The 27,645-nt window shown below is 36.3% G+C and overlaps 1 protein-coding gene and 1 long non-coding RNA gene across 6 annotated transcripts in view; both read left to right on the top strand.

Moving 5' to 3' along the window:
• pdm3 (POU-domain protein pdm3) overlaps positions 1-27,645 on the top strand; it is a 360,484-nt gene that overhangs the window by 72,641 nt on the left and 260,198 nt on the right. For all 5 annotated transcript variants that reach the window (XM_074180183.1, XM_074180186.1, XM_074180185.1 and 2 more), the window contains exon 2: positions 24,020-24,156. In XM_074180183.1, coding sequence (XP_074036284.1) covers positions 24,043-24,156 — 114 coding nt within the window. In that variant the 5' untranslated portion in view covers positions 24,020-24,042. The remainder of the gene's footprint in view (positions 1-24,019; positions 24,157-27,645) is intronic.
• LOC141484795 (uncharacterized) lies at positions 26,582-27,518 on the top strand. The gene is made up of 2 exons (XR_012466800.1): positions 26,582-26,959; positions 27,026-27,518. It is a non-coding gene; the product is annotated as an uncharacterized lncRNA (long non-coding RNA).

The raw sequence follows: 27,645 nt of genomic DNA, 5'->3' as shown, positions 1-27,645 counted from the left end.
TGCTTATTATCTTCCAATGATCCTTATTTCTATAGAAATGAACAAGCGCTGCAGAAAAACACTTGAAAGGTCTGAGAGCAGTACCAATAGCCAATTGGATCTGAATCGACTACAATAATTTAAAAAAGCGTCTCAAGAAGTTCATTCTACAAAAATCTTACAGAATTCTGCAAATGAAGTTTTTGAAGTAGTAATTTTGAGTAGAACATCAAAGCGATGTCAGCTGTATTTTGCCGTTTACTTTTTCTACATAGAATCTACCAATCTCACGGTATGCTTAGTGGCGAAACTTTGTATATGTGAGCAGTTCAAATGAATGTAAATTTTTTCCCAGAGACCATATTGATGAATGTCCAAGATTATCAAGTTTCTTCATAATTTTCGATATCACTGATAATAATGCAAGTGATCCTTGGATAAACTTGGGCAGCCTTCCAGAAAGAAGTATAAATATTTCGTAACACGGCTCAACGAGACTAGATAATACTGGTGCTAGTTCATTGAGTCGTTTTTCAACGCGGGTAGCTCATCAAAGTTGTTTTTGACAAGCTATTCCAGTAATCGTCCAAAATAATCATTATTTTATATTATTTTATATAATAGCATCGTTCCAATCACGATTAAGGATGATTTTACAAAAAATATTGTTAACCTTCTCCAAAAACTTCAGTATTATTTTATAATAATTTCCGTTGAATCATTCTCTAACACAGAAATGTTATACCCTCGAATCCTCGGTGAAACCAAAACTATGACCCTTTCATCATAGTCGAATAAAAATGTAATTTCCCCTTAGTTTTTATTACGCTTTTATTAATACAGAAGGCCCTTAGGCCAGATTGACGCGTGCTGCAGACTTTCACCCTCTTCCATTCTGTGTGTTTCCACCTCTTGTGTTTTAAGTAGTCCCATGCGTGAGGCAGACAATGATGTCGAGATTTAAGCCAAGAATGGTTTTTATACAAGCGCAGTGGCGCACGGCGTGTATGTTTGAATTTGCAATAACCAGAAATATGAGATTCTGCGGATATGTTTCATCTCGATTTCAAAATAAAAGTTTCTAAAAATTATTTATTTAGAAATAAGAGAAACAGTATCATGTTCCTTTGAGTTACAGAATACAAAATATAATGTATCTGTAGAGTAGGGAGGGTAAGTGTAGGTCCACAGCACTCAGGCCACATGTGACCCATCCTCCCGAAGTGTTTTCATCGTCCATCCTGTCCTTTCCAGAAAGATAGACAGGTCACTAGGAGACATCTCCTTTATATCGGCAGGTGTAGGCCAAGACTCGCCGAATACACACTCTCTTATTGACGATAATTCCGGAGACTCGCAAAAGACATGCCTGAAAGTTTCATCTTGACGTTCAAACATCCTGCATAGAGGTGTGTTCCCTAGCCCCATATTATGGAGGTGTTACCTTAGTTGACAGTGGCCCGTCAGAAATCCTGCTGTCAAGCGTAGAATTTTCCTGGTCATCGCCAAATATTTCTTCGGCGTCAGTTTTCCAGGGTCGCCCAGAGTGTTCCTGGCAAACTTGCATCCTTTGATTTCATCCCAACTCTTTAGGGATTGAGCATGGGTGTTACGTTTGGCTAGTTCCGCAATTGTCGAAGTCATCAGGCCGTAGGTGCCACTGAGTCCTAAAATTCTTAGTCCAGCCGCTTCTTTGGCTAAAGAGTCGGCAATAAAATATAATGTAATGTGAATACAAAAGTAACAAACTTGTAACTGAATGCAATGCTAATGTAACTAACTCATTTCGCCACGCAGGACGTATTTCTACTGAAATTAGTGTTTACATATTCTAAAAATGAAAAAATAAAATGAAGGTTCTTCATGTCGTCGTTTGGAAACGGCATCTTGCCGGAAGTCGATTCAGCAAAGTTAGCATTGACATTGATGTTGTTCATCTGTCTCACGTTGGGTATGAATAGAGAAGGTCAATAAACAACCTCTAACAGATATTTTAAAGAAAATCCTTGATTGAATCAGCCAATGGTCCTGGAGAGGCGCACGAAAATTATCCATACTACTTCTTCAGTTCTCACCCACATGGTCATTAAGTGATAGTGTTCAATTTAGTGTTTTGTAACCTAATTGAGGTGGAATAAAAATAATACTGAAACGATATAATAATTCCATTAGTAATGAGTGTTCACTGCCTATAATCTGATCCGTATTGGAAATCGCCACTCAAAATGGATGATTTCATTTATCCTTAGCTCGTACAAGTTTCGATTTGTACGACAGAAGTTTATTATTCGTAAGAAGACGACAACTGGTTAACCGAGATGTCAATGTTTACAACCCATTTATATTTCAATGTTCAAGGATCTTCCATTAAGCACTTTCTATCTTTAAATTTTAAAAACAAAGGATGTGTATGATATAAAAAAAAAATCATTCTTTTGAAAGACCATATAGCCTAATATATAGCGATGGCATCGAGTACCGTTGTGATTTGCGGCTCATTCGCATACACATCAAATTGCTCGTGCAGAATATCTAATATGGCATGAGCTGTGTGGTACGTAGAGCCGTTCTGTTGAAATTGTAATAACTGCCATTGCGATAGTAACGTTATATATTATTTTATTCATAGAAATCAAAGTAGATCACCCGGTTCTTTGGTGTTGATATTTTCCCAGATGAAAACCCGTTTGAACTACTTTATGACTGTTGGACCTTTGAGCGTTGTTGTGGTCACGTACCAGTTGGGCTAGACTAAACAAATGTATATGTTATATCCTGCTGATGATCATACGCTTGGAAAAGTTAAAACGCAGAGATGAGGTTTTTTTGGCTAGCGTTGCTGACACGAGGGCTTGGGAGTTTTTTCGAGTGACACAGAGAAGTTGGTTACCGAAGCCCGTCGAGACGAGTTTGGGGGTCTCAGCCCTCAGCCTTCGAAGCTGAGGAAGGTGACCTAAATAGGGGAGTTATTTTGTTTCTAAGAGCGTGGTGGTGAATTCATGGAGAATCGGTAGTAAAATCGTAACCCGGTATTGGGTACAGGGAAGTTGAAAATAAAAGAGTTGGTGGTTGAAGACACTCCGGGTCAACGGAACCTACGGTTGACCATGAACCACTGAAGAGTGTTTGTTTTTCTACACTAACCAGTTGATATTGAGAGAGAGTTCACATATTATTTTGCCTGAGTTCACTTCCTATTTCAAAGAGGTTATATATTGTTGGGTTTCTAGTGCGGGTTGTTCAGCCAAGGAGTTTATATTACAGTTACAAAAAAGGGTGCAAATTCAAAGTTATACACCACTCTTCCTAAAATAAAAGTAAAACTGAAAGTATTTTGTACTGAGTTGGTGTGTTTGTAGTTGTTTAACATGTTAAATTGATAGTAAATAGCACAATTGAAACGGCAGCATATTATTTGTTCTATTGTCTTTCATTTTATAGAATTCAACATTTTTTATATACGATTTTACATGTTGTTTTTTTATTATTTTGTCCATGGTGTCATTTTTCTACTCATTATACTTCATTTTTGAAACCTTTGACTTTCATTTTCTCTTGGACTGAGAAAAATTCCAGTCTCGTAGAGTAAGATGAAAAGAAAACAAAAACAAATCAGAGACTTCTCAATAAATTATCGAGAAAAGAATAGTAAGGGAAAGGTATTTTAACTAAGAAAAACATCAGTTAGAGCATATTCGGCATCGTTCTGAAACAATATGATGAGAAAGAATATAAGTAGGTATACCAAATGATCAGATTTCAAAAAGATCGCCCTTCGTGCGATCGGCACGAACCTTACAGCCTTTTTGCCCACCATTCATTCATTTTGATAAAGAACTAAAAATGTTGGAAATAACAATATCCGTACTTCGTCGTAGAGTCAAACTTTTAGTACCTACTAAACGTTTCGTTTGCCTCAGCGGCAGACACCATCAGAATATACGTTGACTGTGGAGACGAAGGTTATATCTCGAAATCTCAACAACTGACAATTAGTCGTTGATATATTTCATTTCACTGGCGGATATTCTTCAAAAATGGATAGATTGTTTTTATTATAGGAAGATAGGAAGATATGCCTATAACTAGACCTGAATGAAAAAAATAATTTTTCGAAAAAATGGATATTCTGGAAACAATATGTAACAAATTAAAATGATTTGATAGACCTCTAATACAATTTGGTCAGACGGTAGCCAGGCGGTTCGACGTGGGTTCTTTGTTCACTCACTCGAATTGGCTGTCGTGTTTGTCGGTGGTTCAAGCCCTAGTCTGAACGATCGATTTTCACTTGCTATCGTCCAACTCGAGTTAGGAATCACACGTTAAAAGGCAAGACCTCGTTAATCCTTAGCCCGCACAAGTTTCGACTTCTGAGGGTTGTCGTTCGTAGGGGTGCGAGAGCTGGTTAACGGAAAAACAGATATTTTTAAACAGATTAAGGTTCATAGTCGTAATTGCAGAGTACAAAAACCAAAGACCCTACGACCCTGGCTGAGTACGTGAAGGGGATAATTCAGTTGAACATTTGCAACCCAGTCCTTACATAATTGATTTCAGTCAATGGTTTCTCAATTATGATTCCGAATTCAGCTGTCACCCGAATACATTTTTTGAATGACATATTTACATTTAAATAATATAATATGCGATAGTAATTCTTTTATGGCAAAGTGATCGCACATAGGATATTTTTATACGATTATAAAAATTAACTTTACTCTGAATCTACTGAACATACTGTCCATTTTTATTTTCTGGAGACTGTTTTGACTGTATTAATGAATCAGAAAAGGTAGTTCAAAACAACAAAATTAATAACAGCCTAGTGACTACTTGAAAATTGTAAAAATATTTTTCAAAGTCATTCTCATCATCCGTTTCATTATCACAATTTGGAATAATTGTTTTGGAGACATTTTTGAAGTGAATCAAATCCACTTATATAGGTATATAAATCATGAAAAATAATGAAACGCGTTACTTATCCGAGAAAAACTGCTTTTTCCTATCCAAGTTTTTTCAGTCCGCGATCAGATTGAAAATAAGGAATTGATAGTTAGATAGGCTGTCAGCGTCAACTTAAGCTTGAATAAGTACGGTGTAATAAATTTAAAAATAATAATATAAAATAATAATATATAATAATAATAATAAAAAACAATTCGAAACTAATTTAAAAATTTAAATTTTGTTCAACATCAATACCCAATCCTATGGATTGATGTAACTAATGACTTTTAATAAGTCTGAAATCAGAATGAATCTATTCACAAAAAATGTATTTTGTTGTAAAAAAACGAGGGGTGCTGAATATCCATTGTTATAAATACTTGGTTAGCAGCTGTTTGCCAGATTGTAGCCTTGATAACAGTGTCAAATGTGATGCCAAGATCAGTAAATGTTTCTGGTGTCACCAGGGAAACGTTTTCTATTGAATAATCAAAAATCAAGATGATCCCTTTTAAACTATTTTACGTGACATTACATTTATCCGGATTTAGTGACAAGTTATTTCGATAACACCATTCTGCATCCCGTCCTACGTTTGTTGAGAGGTTAACACAATCATCTATGTTCTCAACGAGGCAGGATAGTTTCAGATCATCGGCATAAAAAAGAAAATATACATCTATAACATCTGCAATATAATATATTGTAAAGCAACGGTCCCAGATTTGACCCTTGTGGAACACCGGAAGAAGCACTATATTCAATAGATGTATTTTTTGTTTACGATTCCGTAGATAGGACTGAAAGAGTACGATTAAGGATGTAGCTAATCGAAAGGCTACTAGTTTGTTTAGTAGAATGCCATGGTTAAGTCTGTCGAAGGTCTTAAAAAAGTATGTGTAAATAACATCAGTTTGAGACCTATTGTTAATAGATTCAGCAATATGTTGGGTTACAATCAGAAGATTGTTGACCGTTGAACGATTTTTCATTAAACATTGTTGGTTTTTCTTATATTGTAACTTACATGCCGATATAGAACTATCTTCAGCAGAATCTCAAAAACCTCTGCAAAGTTGCAAATAATAGAGATAGGCCGATAATTTGAAATATCTCGTCTACTTATCCCCTTTCTTGAAAATGGGACAGACTTTTGATGATTTCCAGATCCTTGGTATTGTAGCCGATCTTAAGCAGATATTAATTATTATAGATAGAGGACGAGCAAGCACAAGTACACAATCTTTTAGGATGAAAGCTGGAATGTTGAAAAGGGGAAGAAGCGGTATACGATTGTTTGAAAAGATGGCAAAACCGTTTACGATATTAGAGGGCCCCTCCAGCAATTGACCTTCAAAATTTAGTACTTGTGATATTTTGGAGCTACCTCGTTTATTATCTATAAATGACCAAACTCTGTTGGGATTAATATGTATTTCTTTCTCAGTTTCACCTAATTTTTTTTATACTACATCAACATCATGCTTTATTTTTGCCCAAACTTGTTTGAAATTTTCGAGGGCCTGCAAATTACACTCACGCTTGCATTTTCGCCAGATTCTGCTTTTAGCCTGCAAATCTCTAATAATGCTTCTATTATACCAAGAAGCATATTCATTTTTGGATTTAACTGAATACTTGGGACAGCAGCGATCAAAAACATTATAAAGTTTTCCATAGAAATATGTGGAAGTATCTTCTGAGGCATCAAGAACTTCCAAGAAAGTCCAGTCAATACAAGATTTTTGATTATACAGTTGTAGTGTCCGACCGAAACTTGTTTTTACGACCGAAACCGAAACCGAAAACCAATTTCGGCAACGGTCTCAGTTTCGGCCGAAACCGATACTTCCTTATTAGTATTATGTTTTGGGGAAAAAATGAAGAAAACAGTATTATAATCAGTCAGTTTTTATTTTTTTTCTTTAAATCACAACGTTATTGATAATCAAAGTAACAAACCCTTATTTGAAAAAAAATATTTAATTGCACTATAAAAATACTTAAAATAGGTGAGGTATTTATTAGAGTAGGTGAAGATCCTTCTTTCGAATATTATTGATGGTTTTTCAAAAATATTAAACATAAAATTACTCATTTAAGTTTTCACCTAATATCACAATAGGTACTCAATATTTATGTAATCAACAAAGTAAATCACAAAGTAAGTCTTGAGTCACGACATGATTAGGCACGTGGACGCGGCAAAATGTCTTCGTCGCTTGTATGAAATTTAACGCGCCGAACATGGCCGATCACAGCGCGGGAACTCCCGAATTCAGTTTCGGTTTCGGTCGTAGTTTCGTCAGGTTTGCCACCGAAACTAAACCGAAACCCGTTTTTTTGCCGAAACTCAACCGAAACCGAACTTTCGGTCAGACACTATACAGTTGTAAAGCATCCTATGCTTTTTTTCAACTCGATGAATTTTTTTGTAAATAGATTCATCATGATTTATTCTGATCCTGCCCTAACACCGACAGGTGTCAGTTCAGGATTCTTCAGATAAGTAGTTCCTGCATATGTTGTTGGCGATATAACTGCTGAAATCATCATTTCACTCAACAGTGTAAAAGCCACTAAGTTTTGTGCAGTGTTCAAGAAGTTACTAGAAAACATTTTGCACTTCAAGTCAAAAGCTATACTCCATAAATAGTTACCAGAGTGCCTGCAGTTCGCGGAAAAATGAAAACGGAAAATAGCTCTCACACAGTTAATTAACTAGTGATTATATTCACTTCCCTGAAATTTCCTATACATGTAGGTACACTGTGTTTTACTATTTTTAATAACAAATAACAAATATTACCAGCTCAGAATTATTAAGAGCGGTGTTGAGTTATTAGCTGGATTATATGATACTTTATTGTGTTTGTGACACACGAAGTCGAGCCATACTAAAACGGCCAGTGTTGGCAAGTCATTTCATTTTCAATAGTAGATTTCATTCCAGATAACAGTGGACTAGTACAATGAATAGTAAAAAATATATTTTCAAGATACCGACTTCATATACGTGGTAATTTCCATTATTTACAGTTATTCATTGAAAGTTATAAAAAAAAAACTAATTCATTAGTAGATTTTAACTAAAAAACAGTAGTACAGCAATTCGAAAGCCAAATACAAAAATAGTAGACCTGGAAACACCAAGCGCGACACTTTTCTCGTGCGATTTCTTCTTCATACATTTATGGTGGTTTATCGAAGCTGTCACTATCATGGTAACCATTTTTATCCTGTTATACCTACTAATTATAATAGCCATATATGTCTTTATCGGTTTGAGAATAATTATGCTCTGCAACTTCCAAGATATCGATTATATAATTGAAAAGCGATTAATTGGAGAAGGTTGTATATTTTCAAACTGAAATTAGTATTCGTTTCTGAACGAATGGTGGTCTCATTGCGAATCAATAACTTGTTAGTAAAATAAAAATGCACTCCCAATACGGTATCATTGACAACTATTTTGTATTGAAGGTAGCTGGGTGGAGCATTTCCACTCACACCTGTTTATTTACCAAGTCAATTGAATACCTGTTTCATCATAGATTGTTGAAGATATGCTACACTTTGGTAATTTGCAGAATAATGTTCTGATAACAGGTATCGAAGGCTTAGAACAGGAATATATTCAGACTATACAAATAATCAGAACATAGGCTTTCACGGCCACAGTCTCGATTAGAGAGAACGACATCCGGGCTGGTGGACCGAGGTCGAATAGAACTTGTAGTACCAAACATTTCGTCTGCCCCTGCGGCATACATTAACAGTTGTATATACGTTGACTGCAAGGATTTGAAGTCCCAGTACGACTGAACAAGTCAGTCTAGTATATCTCTGCTTAACGATATACCAATGAGGTAGAACTTGATGGGCCAATTTCAGATCAGCTTCTTTTGGCTTTCTCTCACCTCGTCCATAGGTTTGGTCTTTTCGAGTCCGATCTTATCGTTGTGGTAATCATTGGTTGTGAAATTATTCTTCCTAGTTGCGAAACCTACACTACTTCTTTCGTTATTGGGTTGCGTTTTGAATCTCACCGATATTTTCTGCTCATTGTTGGGGGGGATTTGTCTTCTCTCTCGGGTCGATGATCTGTGGCTGCTTTTCAATATGGCAATCTGTGTCTTTTCTCAGGCTGCTCTACTTTGCTCCAGGGTAATTTTTCTCCTCCTCAGCTATTGACATTGACTGCTTCCTTGAATTGTCTATGGTGAGTGGCCCATAATGGCTCATCATCAAAAATAGTGGGTATACACCAAAGCAGCTTGAAGGTTTAGCAGGTTTCTAAAATTTGATGCTGAACCTGCTGCATACGGAGGTTGTTCTGTTTGCCGCATACTTCGTTGTACATCTTGACGAATTCCCGCTCATGGACATAGAGGAATCCTTTTTGAGGAAATGTCTAAACATGCCACCAACATCTGTGCCCACTTTGGAAATAATAACTGCAGTGGAATCCATCAGTTCCCTTATTGATCAGATCGAGGCAGAAGAATTCAGATGGAAAATCAGAGAACAGCTAGATCGAGAACCAGTTCCAACTTTTAACATCAGCAATGAATAACGAAGAGCTCTCAACGGGCTACGTAGGGACAACACTATCAAGGTCTTACCTTTAGATAAGGGAAACGCTACTGTTTTAATGGATAGTGATCTCTACGAACAGAAAATCGAAGAGGTGAAAGGAAAATACATGAAGATCGTAAGAGACCCTACTGCATCAATTGAAAGAAAGTTGTACCAGACTTTGAAAAAATATCAAGTCTATTTTTCAGAAAAAGAGAGATCATCGCTAATACCGCAACAGAGTAAGCACCCTCACCCAAAATCCATAAAAAGGTTGTTTCACTCAGACCGATCATTGGCTCTAGAGACTCAGCCACTCAGAACTTGTCCAGATTTTTACTACCAATAATCAAACCACTGCAAGGTAAAACATCATCTTTTATGAAAAATTCAAGGCATTTTGTTGAATTACTAGGGGAAATCGCAGTCAAAGAGTAGGATTTTGACGTGAAAAGCCTCTATACCAACGTTCCTGTCAAAGAAGCACTTCAAATCGTACAGTAGAAGCTATCAGAAGATGGGAGCTGAAATATATAACAAACTTACCGATACAAGTGATCGTGGAATTACTAGAATGCTGTGTAAGAATCTGATACTTCCAACTGAAGGACGAATTCTTTACACAAGATGAGGAACTGCCAATGGGATCGCCACTTCCACCGGTTATGGCCAATATGGAGTGGTTCGAAACTCTGGCCATAAAAGAAGTCCACAAGAAGCCCCGAGTCTGGTTGAGATACGTAGACGACACCTTTATAATATGGAACCATGGGAATGCAAAACTAGATACTTTCCTGAAGCACATCAACAACGTAAGTCCTTCCATCACTTCCACAATGGAGAAGAAACCCCAAAGAATTGCCTTTCTTAGACGTATTGGTGAAGAGAACCGACGCTAAATGGGAAATATCTGTATATCGAAAACCCACTCACACAGGACAGTATCTGAACCAGAAATCAATCCAACCACCATCAATCGACTAAGAGAGGAATCGAGGAATCATCAAGACTCTACTAGACCGTGCTTTCGGCCTCTGTAATACAAAGAAAGGTCTCGAAAAGGAACTAGACATCATCAAAAATGACCTTCAACGAAATGGTAACTCCAGAGTGATGGTAGAACAGGCTTTAGCTGGAAGACAGCAAGAGCTCCACAAGGAAGAGAAGCCGCCACAATCAGTACTTGTACTTCCCTACATCAGAGGATTATCGGAAAGGATAAAAAGGATTGGGTTCAAGTATAACATCAGGACCTGTTTCAGATCTGGGAACACTATCCGTAGCAGCCTGACGAAATATTAATATTTCAATTTTTTTATTTTTTTGGTTGTTGCTTGTATGTTTTTTCTTTGTAATTTCAGTTTTTTGTTGAATAAAATTGTTATTTTTCGGTTGATCTTTTTAATTTTTTACAGATTCTTTCAGGAAGTCCGAACTGATGAAATACACCACAAAACATTGTCAACCACCTTCAAACAAACATAGTCAATCATATGTCCTGATTCCACTAGTTTCTAGTTGAATGAAATTTAATAAATCCAGTACAACGAAATACTGGAGGTGGTTTCAGGTCTTATCTAATATAATCAATCATTTGTTACATTACATCCTACTAATTAATAAATGCGTTTCGAAGAATTGAAATTACCCAGCGATCATTTGCTGAGTGACTCGTTATTACCTGAATTGATTATAATATAAATTCAGTTACATAACTTTTTTTTATGTAGTTTTTACAACTGAATATACCAGCTCAGAGAAACTGCGTCTCCACACTCAAAAATGATGGTTGTTTTCGAACACAACTCAAAAGCATCACTTATGATATATATAGGATGAAGAAAATAATCTTTGTCTGATTTCTAGTTCACATGAGAATGGTTCAATAAACCGAAACCGGCCATCCATAAATTTCCATTTCCAAAGAAAGACTGCATCATGAATTCTATGAGAGCAACCAACATGATAAAACCACGGACGAGTAGTTTCTGGTTGCTCGATTGGTTTTACTCAAAAATGACAAAGTTTGTTTTTGAGAAATGAACATTTTTCTGAGAAAATTCTTAGATCGGGTGGTATTCGTAAACATTATTTCCTGGAGTGTTCTTAAGATTGTTGTCTTCTTCTCCTGAAGTTATATTAATGAGTGCAGTATGGCAACTTGTTGTTATCCATTCAAATTGTCCCAATAGAGTTATCTTTCATCTAGGGTCTAGTCACTGTTATAATCATTATATCAAATTAGATTAGGATAGTGACAGTGATTGTGAGAATGATGCAGAATTAGGCCCCGAGAGTCACGTATGATTGAACTATAATGACACCTAGATGTTAATGTCATGGCTGTCAGTTTCATCATTGTATCTTTCATTTTATTGGTGAGTTTAACTTGACCCTCATATTCATTTGAGCTGTCTCAGTAGTGTTAGAGCATAGTCACTGTCATAATCATAATATCAAATCAAGCCTGTGAATTTTTGTAGTAGCATTCATGCAAGGTCTTGATATTTTGTCTTCAAAAAAAATCTTTTTTTCCGTTATTCAGCTGTCGCCCCCATACGACAACTCTCAGAAGTTGAGAAACTTGTGCGAGCTAAGGACTAAAAAGGTCTTATATTTTAACGTGTTATTCCATTAAACATAATCGAACGACAACCCCCAAAGTCTTACCTTTCAACGAGCGATTTCAAGTACTCAGTACGAGTTCTTTGATTTGTCGAATATTTGACAGATCTTAACATTTAACGCACGCCAGAAGAAGCCATTGTATGGCGAAACACGTGTTGCGTTTTTGTATAATCGTTTTGTGAAAATCTCACAATAAATTGTTTATTGAATATGTTAATTCACTTCAGTAATAATGAAATTGAGTTAGTTTCAACTGAAATATGAAAGTTTGCCCAGTTAGAATACTAATTCAATCAAATACTTGCTAGCTAGAAAAATTTCATCGATAACTCTCATTCTAATTGTTATAAAATATGAGTTCTGAAAGAACTGACAGATACTCGAAGTTAAATGAGTTTGGACTATGCTCAGGTACAATCGATACTCACTCTTTCACAATATTGGTTACGTCTACTTCAACGAGAGAGGTATTTAATGATCATAAAAAAATATTATTCGTTAAGTAGCCAACAGCTGTCAATGGAAAACTTGTTGAAATGTCTTCAAAAGATAGTGAATTATAATATAATTATCATATCATTTTCTTTCTCAAATTCACAAAAACAAACAGTCATTACCACAACTATGACATCACGGGAAATACCATTTATGTATTCAACTATGAATCAAAGTTGCTTCAACAAACAGTACAGGAAAATTCTTGAAATGTTCCGAGCGCCTATATGAAAGAGGTGATTCATCTTTGCTTTCACTCTACCGATATTGGTTTGGAAAAACTACCGCATAAAGGTTTTTTAATATGATGAAGAGAAGAGAAATGAAACTTTCTATGTTTTTACCACCATTTGTAACTAACGTTACTGCAGTTTCGTCCTATACGGACATTTTCAGACTTATACAATAAACTCTTACACTCATACAAATAAAAATGGTGAAAAACATAGAAAGTTTAATTTCTCTTTTTTTGATTATGATTTACTACCACGTAGTAACGGCTACATCCATCAATTTATTTTTTAGTATGCTTTATCAAATGAATATAGTGGCGTTTTTCCAACACTTCTGGTCATACCAGAAGTTGATACTTACTTTCTTAATTCAAACGTAACATTTTTGAATACTTTGCATAATTCTAATGTGATTTTATGTAATACACCCTATACCAAAAATAAACCGTTCTCGAGATTTTCATTTTTGTACTCCAAAACACCCTGCTCTCTCAAAAGTTTGATGAGATATATAAATAAGCTATTATTGATTTATAGAATTTCTTCATTATATAGTTTTGTAGAAAAATGTGCTAAAACTTAGTATTTTCAAATAAAACATTCTGTTTTTAGGAGAGCTTTGAAATTACGAGATAATTTCCATACATATTCATGAAACATTCTCTATATCAAAAATCCAAAATTCAACAGTTCACGAGATACTTCAGTTCTTTTTGGACGAATTAAACATGTACATGTCCTCCATAAAACTACGGACTACGAAACCTTAATTTCAAACAGTTACGGAAAGTTTATTGAAGCTATCAGGATATCAGATGAACGAATGATGAATTGAAAAATATTTATCCTGAATGTTTCATAGGAGTAAGAGAAGGAGATGTCAAAATTATTTCATTGTGTTTTCACACAAAATAGAATAGCGATTTATCATAAGAATGTTGAAAGTAGGGTTGTATTATGTGAGTAAAAAAGTTTGCGAAACGAGCATTGCGAATTGAGCAATTTCACGAACAAAATAAAACTTAATTTTAACACAAATATCATACAAATTTTTTTGTACAACTGTTCTATTTTCATAACAAAATAGGTAAATTTAATATTTCTATCTCTCTCTATCTCTTGTCAGTTAAATATTTTCGTGTTAATTAAATTAATGGATAAAACATTGATTGTTCAAATTCCAAATACAAAAACGAAAATAGGTCGTTCTTTTTGCATTGTTGGAAAAAAACATTGGCTGTTTCAATAAATTCAATAATTTCTGTTATCAATCATCAACGTTTTTTTCTGAAATACTCAAATTATAAATACAGTGCCAACCCAGTTGGTACAAAAACATATGGAAAATGCCTTCTACCATTTCTGAGATTCTGAACTTTCCGGAACCAAAGGAATATACAGGGTGTCCCTGGACTTCCTCTTTTCCTCTCGGGAATGTATAGATGGGGTCAAAATATCACCAGTACTTCATATAACTTTTTTTCCTAAAATCCTTCGTTACCAAGTAACGGGCCCTCGAAGTTACAAAATGAAAAATGTTTTTCTTTGATAACTTTTCAAGTGAATATTCAAAATCATCCAAATTTTGGTAATTGACTAAACAAATGAATTCCTTCGATGAGCTTTCATGCAGGAGTCAGTTGTTTTCCTACAAAGTCAGGAACGGACTACCCCCGATGGTCCACACCCCAAAACTTTGAAATGACAGATATTTTTCAATATTTTTCAACAAATTAAGGTTACTTGGACAATTTTATGAATAAAAGTACTCGTGTGGAAAGTCGATCGGAGCAACGAGTCTTGATAAAAATGTAGTTTCACTCGACGACATCAAACCCGCTTGTCCACCATTATTTGAAATGAATAATTATCAAAGCAGAAATAATAATGATAACGTTAATTCAACAACATTTATAACAGGAATAATACAAAGTATGCTAAAATGAAGTCGTAAACAAAAAGTACAGTACCTATATGAAAGTTTAAGTCACAATTGTGATAGCAGATATTTTTTCAAAAGAAATATCAAGTTCTGTAGATTCGTGGTGTTTTTAAACTAACAAGCTACTCTACTATGAAATATCGAATTCATTCCATATTTTGTATGTACATAATACGTGTGGAATAATCACGTTTCGTGTTGATCAGTTATCTGAATCTCATGAAACTCAACATTCGAATGTTTCAAATTCTTCTTCACAGCTAAACTGTTGAGGAGTTTCACTGATAATTATAATTGTATGGGAGAAATTCTTTAACACGAATCTAAATTTAGCTGAAAAAACGGTAATGTCGAAATCGACATTACCGCAATGCAGAAACCTGACAGAGTTTTTGCAAGACGTGGCATAAAATTCAGACCCAGAGAGGCACATCTAGAAGCTAACAAAGAATCGCAAGCTGTTACGCTGAATTTGGAACCAAATATACCTTCTAATGTTGTATTTCGTCAGCATCAGAACCGTCTGCAAGCAACCAGCCTGTGTTCTCACCTGCAGCATTATCGTCCTAACCGTCCTACCTCCTCGGATAGTAGGAAACGAAGGTCGAAAAACCTAGAAGTCGGCGACCTACAGAGATACTCCAGAAAGAAAAGCTGTTAAGAAAGAGTATGAACAGCGACAGAAACAGTTGAAGAATAAACAAACGAAGAAAAAAGTACTTGAAACATCTACTGGAAAGACAAACGAAAGCAAAGAAAAATAGTACTCAGACATCAGCAGAATCATCATCAGAAAATGAATATTATTCCCTTTTTTCCTTAGAGATGGACTCCTTGAGTTGGTCTGGAGAGGGTTGGATTCAGTATCAAGAGAGCTGCAAACAATGGTCTCACGTAGCCTATATTGATGGAGTGCACATTATACATGCCAAGACTGCCATGAGTCTTATTAAATATAGTGAAAATTTTTTCCTGTTCAGAATAAATTTGTGTTTTGTTTAATTACTATTCAGAGATTATTCTTGTTATAAAAATCTAGTTAAAAAAGTCTAATGATGAATGTTCATTATGTTATTCATATTGTTACTGGTGAGCCTTGAGGCAAGTGTCTTTTACCTTTTATTGAGTATATTGTCCAGAAATCCTGATTCAATTCCATAATGAATGTTTGAAATACAAATACAAATACAAATATAAATCAGTATTCTCATAACAGCATTCGTTTCGAAAAACTTTTTCTTCCGTATAATTCAATGTTTATATGAAAGTAGCTGTTTCAGGAAGGTTTTTTCTTCCAGTTCGTGTCTAAAAGTTACTTCTTTACATGATCCACACATCTAAGTATAGAGTTTCTTCTTTCAAAATTGACTGCTTCCTTCCTTTCTTTGGAAGATTCCTACTTTCTTTTGTATCAAGATGGAGTAATTGAAAGCCAAAAACTTCATTTTCCAAAAATTAGTCACCCCTAAAACTATAACCCATCCAATTCAAAACTGATTATAGTTCATGACTGATCTCTTATTTTTCATTGTTACAACTGTACCCGTCGATGTAACAACCGCCCCTGGTATGGGGTCTGTTGAAACGATCGCGAACGTTTAATAAAATGGCGTTTTTATGTCAAACTGTTTCATCTGAGCGACTGATTTTGATATTGATTCAAATATAAATGTCTATGATTTCATATCAAAGTCTTTGATATGAATTAGCTGTGCTGTGCTGTGCTGTGGACAATCAAGGAAAAATTGTCACAATCGTACCCATTCTTCCCTCAGATTGTATTCTGCTTAAATGTAACACATTCCAGATTGATATAATTTCATTCAATTCCAAAATCATCTCTTCGCTACAACTGAAATCTGGTGAGACGTACATTCCAACAAAAACCAAACTGTTCCCCACAATCGCACAACCCAATTACCCAATTACCCAGTCTAGCCTTCATTCACAGACGGGTCCATAAAAAGCCTAGAGTAAATTAGGAACAAAAGGGAGCACCTACAGAGACGGAAATGGTTTCTGAGAGAATATAGCGACGCGAGTGAAGCACGCAGCGTCGACTACGCGACCTTGACGCCCGCGACTCCTTTTCACAGCCTTCCATTATTCGCTGAAAGTGAAAGCTTCGCGGCAGCGAACAGTGCGTTTCAGGGAACACGTGCATATCTACTCGTCGCGTCATGGAGATAGGTTAGGGATGTGGTTTTGATTTAGGATTATTTCCGTTGATTCCAATCCGCTCACTGGAATAGTTCAGGAATTGAAAAAGTCGAGAAATCAGGGTTTTTCATTAGCCATTTGAGTGTTTCTGCTTTTCATAATCTAAGAAAATCAAAATTGTTGAAAACGTTAGTTCGGGTCAAATCTCGCAACTGAATTTTAAAGCAGTTATTTTCAACCGATTAAACTTGTGATGCACTGTTTGGAACCTTTGGTGTAGTAATGAATATTACTGGAGTTTTATCACAACACCAAACCATTATTTTTAACGCCTCGACACGTGTTCGCATCACCAAGTGATCATCTTCAAGACGAAGATAGAACTGAAGGGCTTCAAGTTCCTCATTCAGAGTAGTCATTCCATTGTGCCTACTAATTTTCGTCTAATCTATATGTTAATTTTGTATATAGACTATAGCTATCTAATTCAAAGAGACTACGGTTAGTGTACAGATGATCGATTTTTTAATCAAGCCATTTTTTAGTTGGAAAACTTCTGGACTGCAGATTTAGTAGGAATATTTGCGTGAAAAAAATTTGTTCGCTCGACAATCACCAACCTTTTCAATATTACCCAATATATCTCTGAAACCATTGGTAGGTGATTCCAAACTGATGTCATATACATATACGGACCTCTCTAAGGCGTTTGACAGACTTGATCACGGATTACTGCTCTCGAAATTCTATAGGTACGGCTTTTTTTACCCTGATCCCTATATCATACTTCACTGACAGGCCTCTGTAAGTTATATTCAATGGCTTCAAGTCCGTGGAATATGCAGCTAACTCGGGTGTTCCACAAAGAAGCAACCTAGGTCCACTTCTCTTTCACGGCTTCATAAACGACATAGTTGAGGTCATTGACGTCAACTGTTTGATATACGCGGATGACCCCAATCTGAAACGTGTGAAGCAATGGTGTTTCCTCCACAAACTTCCTTTAAACGCGAGTAAATGTATTGACGTACACACTAAGAAATCATCCATTTTCATATCAATATTTAATAAACAATATTCCACTTCAACGGCTTCTCACATTCACCGATCTAGGTGTTACCTTCGACACAAAACTTTCCTTCGTACCACACATTCAAGCCATTCTGTCTGCTGCAAACAGAATGTGTGGATTTATTGCACGAATCTCCATAGATTTCGCGGATCCATCTACATCGAAAACCTTATATTTTGCTTTCGTCGGATCAAAATTAGAATATGCATCCATAATCTGGAATCCATCTCATCAGTTGTATACAGATAAAGTTGAATCAGTACAACGTCGTTTCCTAAAACTTCTCTTCTATAGATCAGACAATATGTTTTTTATACTTTCAAAACTATATTTATTTTATCTAAACTTTCGGATCAATCAGCCGTATATTGTTTAGAAAAATGACCATTGATATTTTCCGATTCCGGAGAGGGAGCCTGAAAATCAGCTACCAAGCCCAAGGTAGCAGGAGCGCGAAGGAGGGTTACAAATGAGGCAGCAGGCGCGTGTGTTAATAAAAATAATACTTATCCAAATGAAGAAATACATGTAAAGTGAGTTCGAATTATATCAAGGAGGTTACGTATAGCACCATCTGCCTGCGAATAGATCAAGCACTTGAGTCGATAATTCTGGAGTTGCAAACAAACTGACAAACAAACAAATATACATACAAGTGAAGCTAATAAAAGCGTGTTGAAAAAATACTTTTTTCAAATGAAGAAAATACATGTTATATATATATATATATATATATATATATATATATATATATATATATATATATATATATATATATATTATTGATTTCAATTCAAAAGCCACCGGTAGACAGCTGTTTCAGCCTATTGGGCATTGTCAGTAACGGGCAGGCGGTTCTCGATTGAAGACAAAATGAGAAAAAACAAGAGAGTACTTGATGGAAATAGCTGCGTGAACGCAAATGAAACATAAGTGGAACCACCTATCAATATGGGAGTGATCAAAAGTATATATATATATATGTTATATACATATATGTTAACTCGAAGATTCTCACGGATAAAGTATGATGAGCTGTTTTCTCGGGTGTCGCTCCGTGTTCTGTGTATTTTCTCCCCATAAGGATTATTTTCCTAACGTTTCGGCAAAGTCTCATTTGCCATCTTCTGGTGATGTCTGGTTTTTTCAACTAGACTCGGAAAAAAGTATACAAGCGGCTGCCAAGACCACACGGAAACAACAAAAAACTCGAGATACACCGGTCATAACAACCACACTACCATATATTGCAGGAACAAGAGATAAAATCAGCAGAATTCTTCACCGACATAACATATCAACTTCGTTCGTACCAGAACGGACAATAAGGTCCATGCTTCGTAATCCCAAGGATCAGATACCACTGGAGTCACAAGGAGTGTATGAAGTACCATGCCATGATTGTGACAGGACTTACATCGGCCAGACGAACAGACGAATCAACATTCGCAAAGATGAACACAAACTAGCAGTGCAGGGAAAAGTCACTACGTCTTCTCTCTTTCAACACGTACTTCAAACAGGACATAACATCAATTTCGATAACACAAAAATTCTAGCAAGCAACGAAAACTTTTACTCACGAAAAATCAGAGAGGTTATCGAAATTGAAAAACGACCTAATATAATGAACAAGAGGGATGATGCGCAAAGATTACCATCAACATGGAGATCCGTTTTATCGCTTCGCACAAGCAATCAGACCGCTCAACCCCAGAAGCAAAACTCGGTACATGACAATACAGGTACAATAACAGAGACAGGAGAGGCAGCTCAGGTAATAAGATCAAAACAGGTAGTCGAGCAAACACAGGTAGTGGCAGCAACGCAGGTAAAGGGAAACATCCATCCCTATAAATTGAGACACAGTCTAGTTGAAAAAACCAGACATCACCAGAAGATGGCAAATGAGACTTTGCCGAAACGTTATGAAAATAATCCTTCTGGGGAGAAAATACACAGAACACGGAGCGATACCCGAGAAAACAGCTCATCATACTGTATCCGTGAGAATCTTCGAGTTAACATATATATATATATATATATATATATATATATATATATATATATATATATATATATATATATATATATATATATACATATATATATATATATATATATATATATATATATATATACATATATATATATATATATATATATATATGTATATATATAAATAGATAAGTACTCTTTGATCATTCCCATATTGATTTCAATTTGAGAGCTACCGGTAGACAGGTGTTTCAGCCTATTGGGCATCGTGAGTACCGGGCAGGCGTTCCTCGATTGAAGACAAAATGAGAAAAACCAAGAAAATACTTGAAAAAAATAGCTGCGTAAACGCAAGCGAAACACAAGTGGAACTACCTATTGGTGTGACACCCAAGTCAACTTGCCAAGTTTTTATGTCAGTGTTGGTGGTTTGACCAATCAATCGACAACTGCGGTAGCAGAAATTTGGGAAGCTAACCTGAAATGCCATCGGAAAACGAATCCACATGTTTCTAGAAATGATATGAAATCTAGAAAGGTTAATGCAGTCAAGCTGCTGGAAAATAATTTCATGAAAATCAAAAAAAAAATAGATAAGTACTCTTTCATCATTCCCATATTGATTTCAATTTAAGAGGCACCGGTAGACAGCTGTTTCAGCCTATTGGGCATCGTCAGTACCGGGCAGGCGGTCCTCGATTGAAGGCAAAATGAGAAAAATCAAGAAAGTACTTGATAAAAATAGCTGCGTAAACGCAAGCGAAACACAAGTGGAACCACCTATTGGTGTGACACCCAAGTCAACTTGCCAAGTTTTTATGTCAGTGTTGGTGGTTTGACCAATCAACCGACAACTGCGGTAGTAGAAACTTGGGAAGCTAACCTGAAATGCCATCGGAAAACGAATCCACATGTTTCTAGAAATGATATGAAATATGAACAGAGGCATGCCTTCGGCCATTAACTTCGATATTTTCTACCGGTGCGTTAAATATTATTCTCCAAATGATAATTATTTTTGAATTTTCAGTTTAATTTCGAACAAGAGAGCTCTCTTGGATTTTCGAGTGAAAGAATCATTAACAAAACGAAAATCATATTAATTCACTTGAAAAAACCAAAATTAATCTCTCCTGAAAATTACCTCTTTAATAATGCTCGTCGATTTCCTGTAACATCGCTTCCTCAATTCCAGCTGTTCTCGCACTTTTAGGTCTTCTTTCAAATGATATTTTTTTGATAGTACCAGTTTACACAAGATGACATTTGAGATTGAAAAAGTTTCTACTAAATGGCAAAGCACGATTTGGATATCTCTGGTGATAAATGCATCTAGCTTGCTCTTCATTACCGTCGGCTAGATCATACACGTAAAGTAGATCTGTCAATTCCAAATTCATATAATTTCCCATCATTAGATTATATCAAACTGTAAAAATGTTATAATGAAGAACATAATTTACAGCGAATAGATTTCAATAACATACACTTATAAAAAATGTCAGATGTAAAGAGCAAGTGGCAAATTCCAAGGCAACTAGATTCATTGTGTAGATATTAACGAAATGAAGTGTGAATATGAGCTAATTCAAAAGACGAATTGAGATCGAGTGTAACGCTAGTTACACACACACCGATTTTGAACGGCCGGTATAAAATCGGCCGATATTTTATTGGTAGCGAGTGCTTGCACATTCAATGGATTTTTATCGGTCAAACAATCATTTGCTTTGTTGTCGTAATTAGCACGCACTACCAAAACGAAGTTAATGCATAGTAACTACAATTTCACCCAACATTCGAGACTGGAATGGTCGGCAAAAAACCGGTGAGTATGCAAGAGTGTATTTAGTCATGTACGCCACTATTTCCCGGTACTACCGGCGACACAGTGGTAGTGGATGACTGCTCACCGGTATTTTACCGGCAACGATCACCGGTCGGCGTGTGTGCCAGGCCCCGTTTCCACATGTGGTTCACTATTGGAATTTGGACGACCGGTACAAAGTCGGCCGTCTAAAATCGGTGTGTGTGCAACTAGCGTAATACAGCTCTTCGTTAATTTTTGGACAATACAAGGGTTTTAATATTGTTACTCAAAAACGGCTTGTCACAGAAAAAAAACTCAGGAGAACCTCTCATTTAAAATTCAACGGAGGATTCAAAAATAATTGCTATTCAGGAATAAACATTCAATATTCTAGTAGAAAGTATCGTAGCCGTGTAATACAAGTCGATCAGACTTTCTTATATGATGCTATGGCATTTCTATGATTTGCTCAGTAACAAATAAAATTGTATGTATCAGATGCTTAAAAACCCAACAAAAATTCATCACACATATATGGTGTTGGTTGTCACATGTGACTACCAGCCCCCGTCAAGTTGAGACAGCCAGCCCCAACATAACCTCTTAAATAACTCTGAATCAATATTTATTCACATAAAATCTAATAGTGATATCATAAACCACAGATGTCTGTGCCTGAATACATTGACATTTAACTACACAATATGAGGTTATAAGCTTGAGGTCAGTGCAGAAGATGCTTGAAATGGTTGCCTTAAACTTACTGATATATGAACAGCCTATCCAATATTTCACATCGAACATTTTTAAACACAGTAACGACAATATCTCTACAAATATTTATTATTCTCTGCAGTATATACAATATTGAAGCAGGTTCAGTTTCGTACACCTTTTGCTTCAAATAGCCCCATAAAAAAGTCCAAAGGTGTCAAATCTGGCGAGCGGGCTGGCCATTCTGTAGAGCCTCGACGGCCAATCCAACGACCGGGAAAAGTAGTATCCAAATAGTTTCTTACTTGTATGGAGTAATGTGGTGGTGCTCCATCTTGTTAGAGTACAACATCCATATTGAATTCATTAAGATTCTCTTCGACGATTTCAGTGATGAGAGGGTCAACAGTACAGTTTTCCTGTTGAATTTTGATCAATAAATAGAGGTTCTACAATATGGTTTCCCAATATTCCTGCCCAAACGTTATTTTTTTCTGGATATTGGGTATACCGGAAAACGTGAGGATTGGTGTCACTCTAATAACGGCAATTTTGTCTGTGAACATTGTCATTTTGAAAAATATATACATTCGTCACTAAAACAAATATTGTGGAGATAGGTAGGATGCCTTGCAATGGTTTCCGTCATGATTTCGCAGAAATCTGTTCTTCGGTCAGGGTCATCATCAGTTGATTGGTGTACCATTTTAATTTTGTATGGATGATACCTATTCCTCTCCACACAGTAGAAGGAGACACCTCACAAACATTCTCGACGGAATAAGTAACTTAACAATGATGTTCATTGTCGTACTGACATTTTTTGTCGTTTTCATAAAAAAAAATAACTTAAGAAATCTTATCGGGTCGTAGGAATTGTCATATGGCAGATAAAAAGGAATATTTCTAGAAATATCGATATTAATGTGTTTGTCTTCATGTAATTATTAAATGTTTCCTCATTTTGTAATAGGTGAAGATATTGACTTCATATTCTAGGGTTGTGAAGTATTCATCAGGAGCTTCAAAATGTTTTGTCACAAGACCCCCCTTTACTTTTAATTTTTTTCCCAGATGGCGCCCAGCCACCATCTTGAAAGTTTCATCTGTCAATTTCCCTTCGAAATAAAGTATTCATGCATTAATTTCATTATCCCAAATTTCAATTTTTTTAGTTGACCCGTTCAAAAAATAAAATGGGGTGACATTAAAGAAATGCACTGTATTCCTACCGAAAATTCTAATATAACTACGAGACCACACAAATGCACAAAAATTTACTTTTATCGTCCGAAAAAAAACTGATGTACTAATCTTCGTAACACAGTATGAGAATGAACTAAAGTGACGTTAGACAACCCTTGAGACAACCAGACTCGGTCTCTCCTAAAGCCATCTTTTTGTTTGTTTTCACTGCGAATCATCAAGATTTTCTAAATAAATTTTATTTTCAGACGAATCAGGATGCGAGGCTGACATGGCAGAAGGCAGTGTGGAGGAAGACAGTGGCGAAATGTTGGGACCAACTCTAGCACCTGTTCTTCAAACAATGCATACGCCGGCTCCCTCGAATTTGAGCTGCAAAGATGAAGTGAGTTGTCTGTTTCAATTTTTTTATATAAATATATAGATAAAAATGTCCTAATGGAAATATTGAAAATTGTCGTCGACAGAACGGAAATTTTCACTGATGATGTCTGTCGCAGTATCAGACGAAACGTTTTGTACTTCAGGTTCCAATCAACCACGCCCTATCAGACTCGATTTTGAAAAGGTGTTTTTGTTAATGGTTATATATCATTCATTCGGCAAAAATTACATTTAAATTGAATTGCACTTTAAAACACGTATTGAAATTTCTCGATAATTGACGAAGAGCATGTACCAAAATCAAAATCAAAATGTTCTTTATTAACTATTCTCCATACAATTTTGCGGTATTTTTTTGTGGTGTTTATAAAATATATACAATAAAAAATATATATACAAATATACAAAATGTACACAAGGGTTTCCCCAATGGAGTGGGACAGTGGGAAGGATTGGGATGGGTAGTGAATGGGATAGAGGGAGTGGCAGGAAAAGACCCCGATACATTTGCGCTCTCAAGAATTCCGCACGGAGGAGAAAAGCGCCTCCACACAGTCCCCCGATGGGACAGTGGGAGACGCCCCCGCTGGTGTTGGCGGTTGGCTCTCCACTCAAAAACGCCTTATATCAGCCTCATCTATAGTTTTCCGCTTCCTGCCGAGGCTTACACGGAAGTTGTCATTCTGTCGCGTTTCGGTACTTCTCAGAGAATCATTCGTCTGTTTGTTGGTAGCAGTTGTCGATATTCCCCTGGAAAAAGTTCATTAAAAAACCAGGTAAGAGTATTTCTGCTATCACGTCATCATGTGTGCGTGAATACTCCTATCCAATTTTTCCATGAACTAAGCGCGATCGCATTCGCGCCGTTCACGGTATATCTCCAGTTCTTCATAGACTAGCCTGTGCTTACGGCGCTGTCCATGATAGCTTCTAACTGCCGTGACGTCCCTCGTCAGCGGGCTCTTCGGTAGAAAGAACTTGAAGAATTTCTGAGCCAGTCTCCTGATATGGTCGGTGACTGACTCCACTTCTGCCAGATCTAACAGATTGTTCAATGAAATGTATCTGTCACTGTTAGTGCAAATACGGAGCACCTTATTCTGCATTCTCTCGAGTCTCATTAAAGGGGACTTCTTGAGACTGCAGAACACAGGACTCGCGTACAACATAGCCGGCCTAATTATTTGTTTATAAATAAGCAACTTGTTGTTAACACTGAGCTTAGAGTTCCGTGCAATGAGCGGATACGTGCGTTTTATCGCCGCACCTGCTCGTTGGATCGCCATACTCAAGTGTTCCTGGAAGTTCAGGCGCTTGTCCGTTCCGAAACCAGGAAAAATCAAAACACGTATTGATAGCTACCGACCGATCTCGCTTCTCAGTTCGGTCGCGAAGGTTATTGATAAAATCATCCTAAGCAGACTTCTCCGCCTGGAAGATAGGATGAAACTCATCCCCGAGGAGCAATTCGGGTTCCGGCGAGGTCGGAATACGACATCGCAACTGGTCCGGGTTGTTCACGGGGTGAGGGAGTCCTTCAACCAGGGGAAGAATACAGTTATGGTCCTGTTAGATGTCAAGAAAGCATTCGATAAAGTTTGGATAGAAGGGTTTGTCGCCAAAATGTGGTCGGCAGGCATGCCTTTATTCGTGATTAGGATTCTAGAATCCTACTTGAGCAACCGAACTTTTCGTGTAAGTAGAGGGGAAAAGACGGGTCTGGACCTCCTCCCAAGGGTATGCCCCCCAGATACACACCACTGACTGTGACCTTGATTCGTTTTTTTATTCTCTGCCTATGAGTTGACCGTGAGTTGTGTGTAACATGATGAGGTGAAACCCCTTTTTTACTCTCCGCCCATGAGTGGCATTGAGATGTGTGTGATGTCATGACCGTGAACCGCTTTTTACTGTACAGCTATGATTTGGCCTTGCATTGTCACTTGACCTTGGAAATTTCCTAAGCGATTTCGAGCTACGAACACGTCATATGACCTTGGGAGAAAATTCTGATCGATATTGACCTCGGAACACGTCATATGACCTTAAACACAAAGTGTGGATAGACACCAGGCTTTGCCCTTGATACATGAGCTCAAATATAAAGAAGATGTAACCTTGAACCCCTTCCCTCCTGATAATTTTTCTATAAGTATGGAGTTTCATACTTTCACATTCAGTTCATATAATCTCAAGTGTTCGAATAGGTGATTAGTATTTGTTGAGTTTCAAGGTGATAACGAGAAGTAACTAGCAATCCAAGTAGTGAGTGTTGACATCGTCATAGAGGTGAACATATTTTTTATATTCTTAAACTGTAATTTTCACTATTTTTTTTGAAATGGATAATTTGAAATTTGACATTGAAAAGATTAATTTTGCAATTAATCAACAAAATGAAGTTTTAGAGCAGAGATCCTTAACATCATTGATTGTCGATAAGGGTTATAAAATTGAAAAAATGACTATGCTTTCTACACGATATGGTAAATCCATCCAAGTAGTTTTATTGGATGAGGAAAGTAATACTTCCTTCAAATCGTGGCTACCAAAACGTGTCACAGAGCAATTCACAGAGGACATTATTCGTGAAGTGAATTCAACCAAATCTAAATTCATTTTTACATATATGGGTCAAAGTTCTCAGGATTATCCTGGTGCCAAGACCCGCTCATTGGTAAAATTTGATATTTTAGATTGATGGTGTTGATTGTGTCTTTATTCTCTTTGTAAATAGTGAAAATATGGTTTATTTATATGAAATATGTATCAACTCTCTCGCTTCAATCATGGTCAAATTTCAAGTGAGTGTTTTTTTTCCATTCACAATATATCTCCCAAACTAATGAATGTGATTTGTGTTTTTTCAGAGCTGTTCATTCTGCAAATATGTGGATGCAATATTCAGCACAAGAGTGGCCGGAAGCTGTGGATTTGGATTCTGCCATAAGAAAAATGGCTTGGGAAATGGCTGATCTGAGTTTTGACGCTCTACATTCATCAAATTATGATTTAAGTGTATGTTATGATGCTGAGGAGGTGCGAAAACTTTTGGAGCTTAGTGAAAAGTATGAACTTGGTGTGGCATTGTGTCATAAATATTCGTATGGAAGCAGGAATTTGGATGACTTCTGTAAGCTAATAATTGAAGCAGACTTGAAACATTTTCTTTACGATATATGCACATACCTGCCGCAGAATATTATAGAGAAATATCAATTGGAACCGCGAAGCCCTAACCCACAACTGGAAGAATCATTAACTGATGGTGATGTAAATAATTGAAATCTGTTGTATATGGTATGAATAAAATAATGTTGCATATTTGCCTATATCTAGTGAATAAAAGACAAAAAATAATTATTGATTGTTTTATTATTTATCGAATATTTCATGATGAACTACATGTCAATCTTATTATAATCCAGTCTGAACAGAGCCGTTAAGAGCATTATATGATAAAACAGCATCGTGGAGGATGAGTGCATAT

Source organism: Leptinotarsa decemlineata, unplaced genomic scaffold (genome assembly GCF_025532065.1).
Source record: "Leptinotarsa decemlineata unplaced genomic scaffold, Ldec_3_MD MMD2_tig00026294_RagTag_RagTag, whole genome shotgun sequence".
Classification (NCBI taxonomy): domain Eukaryota; kingdom Metazoa; phylum Arthropoda; class Insecta; order Coleoptera; family Chrysomelidae; genus Leptinotarsa; species Leptinotarsa decemlineata.
This window is presented reverse-complemented; position numbering and strand designations above follow the sequence as displayed.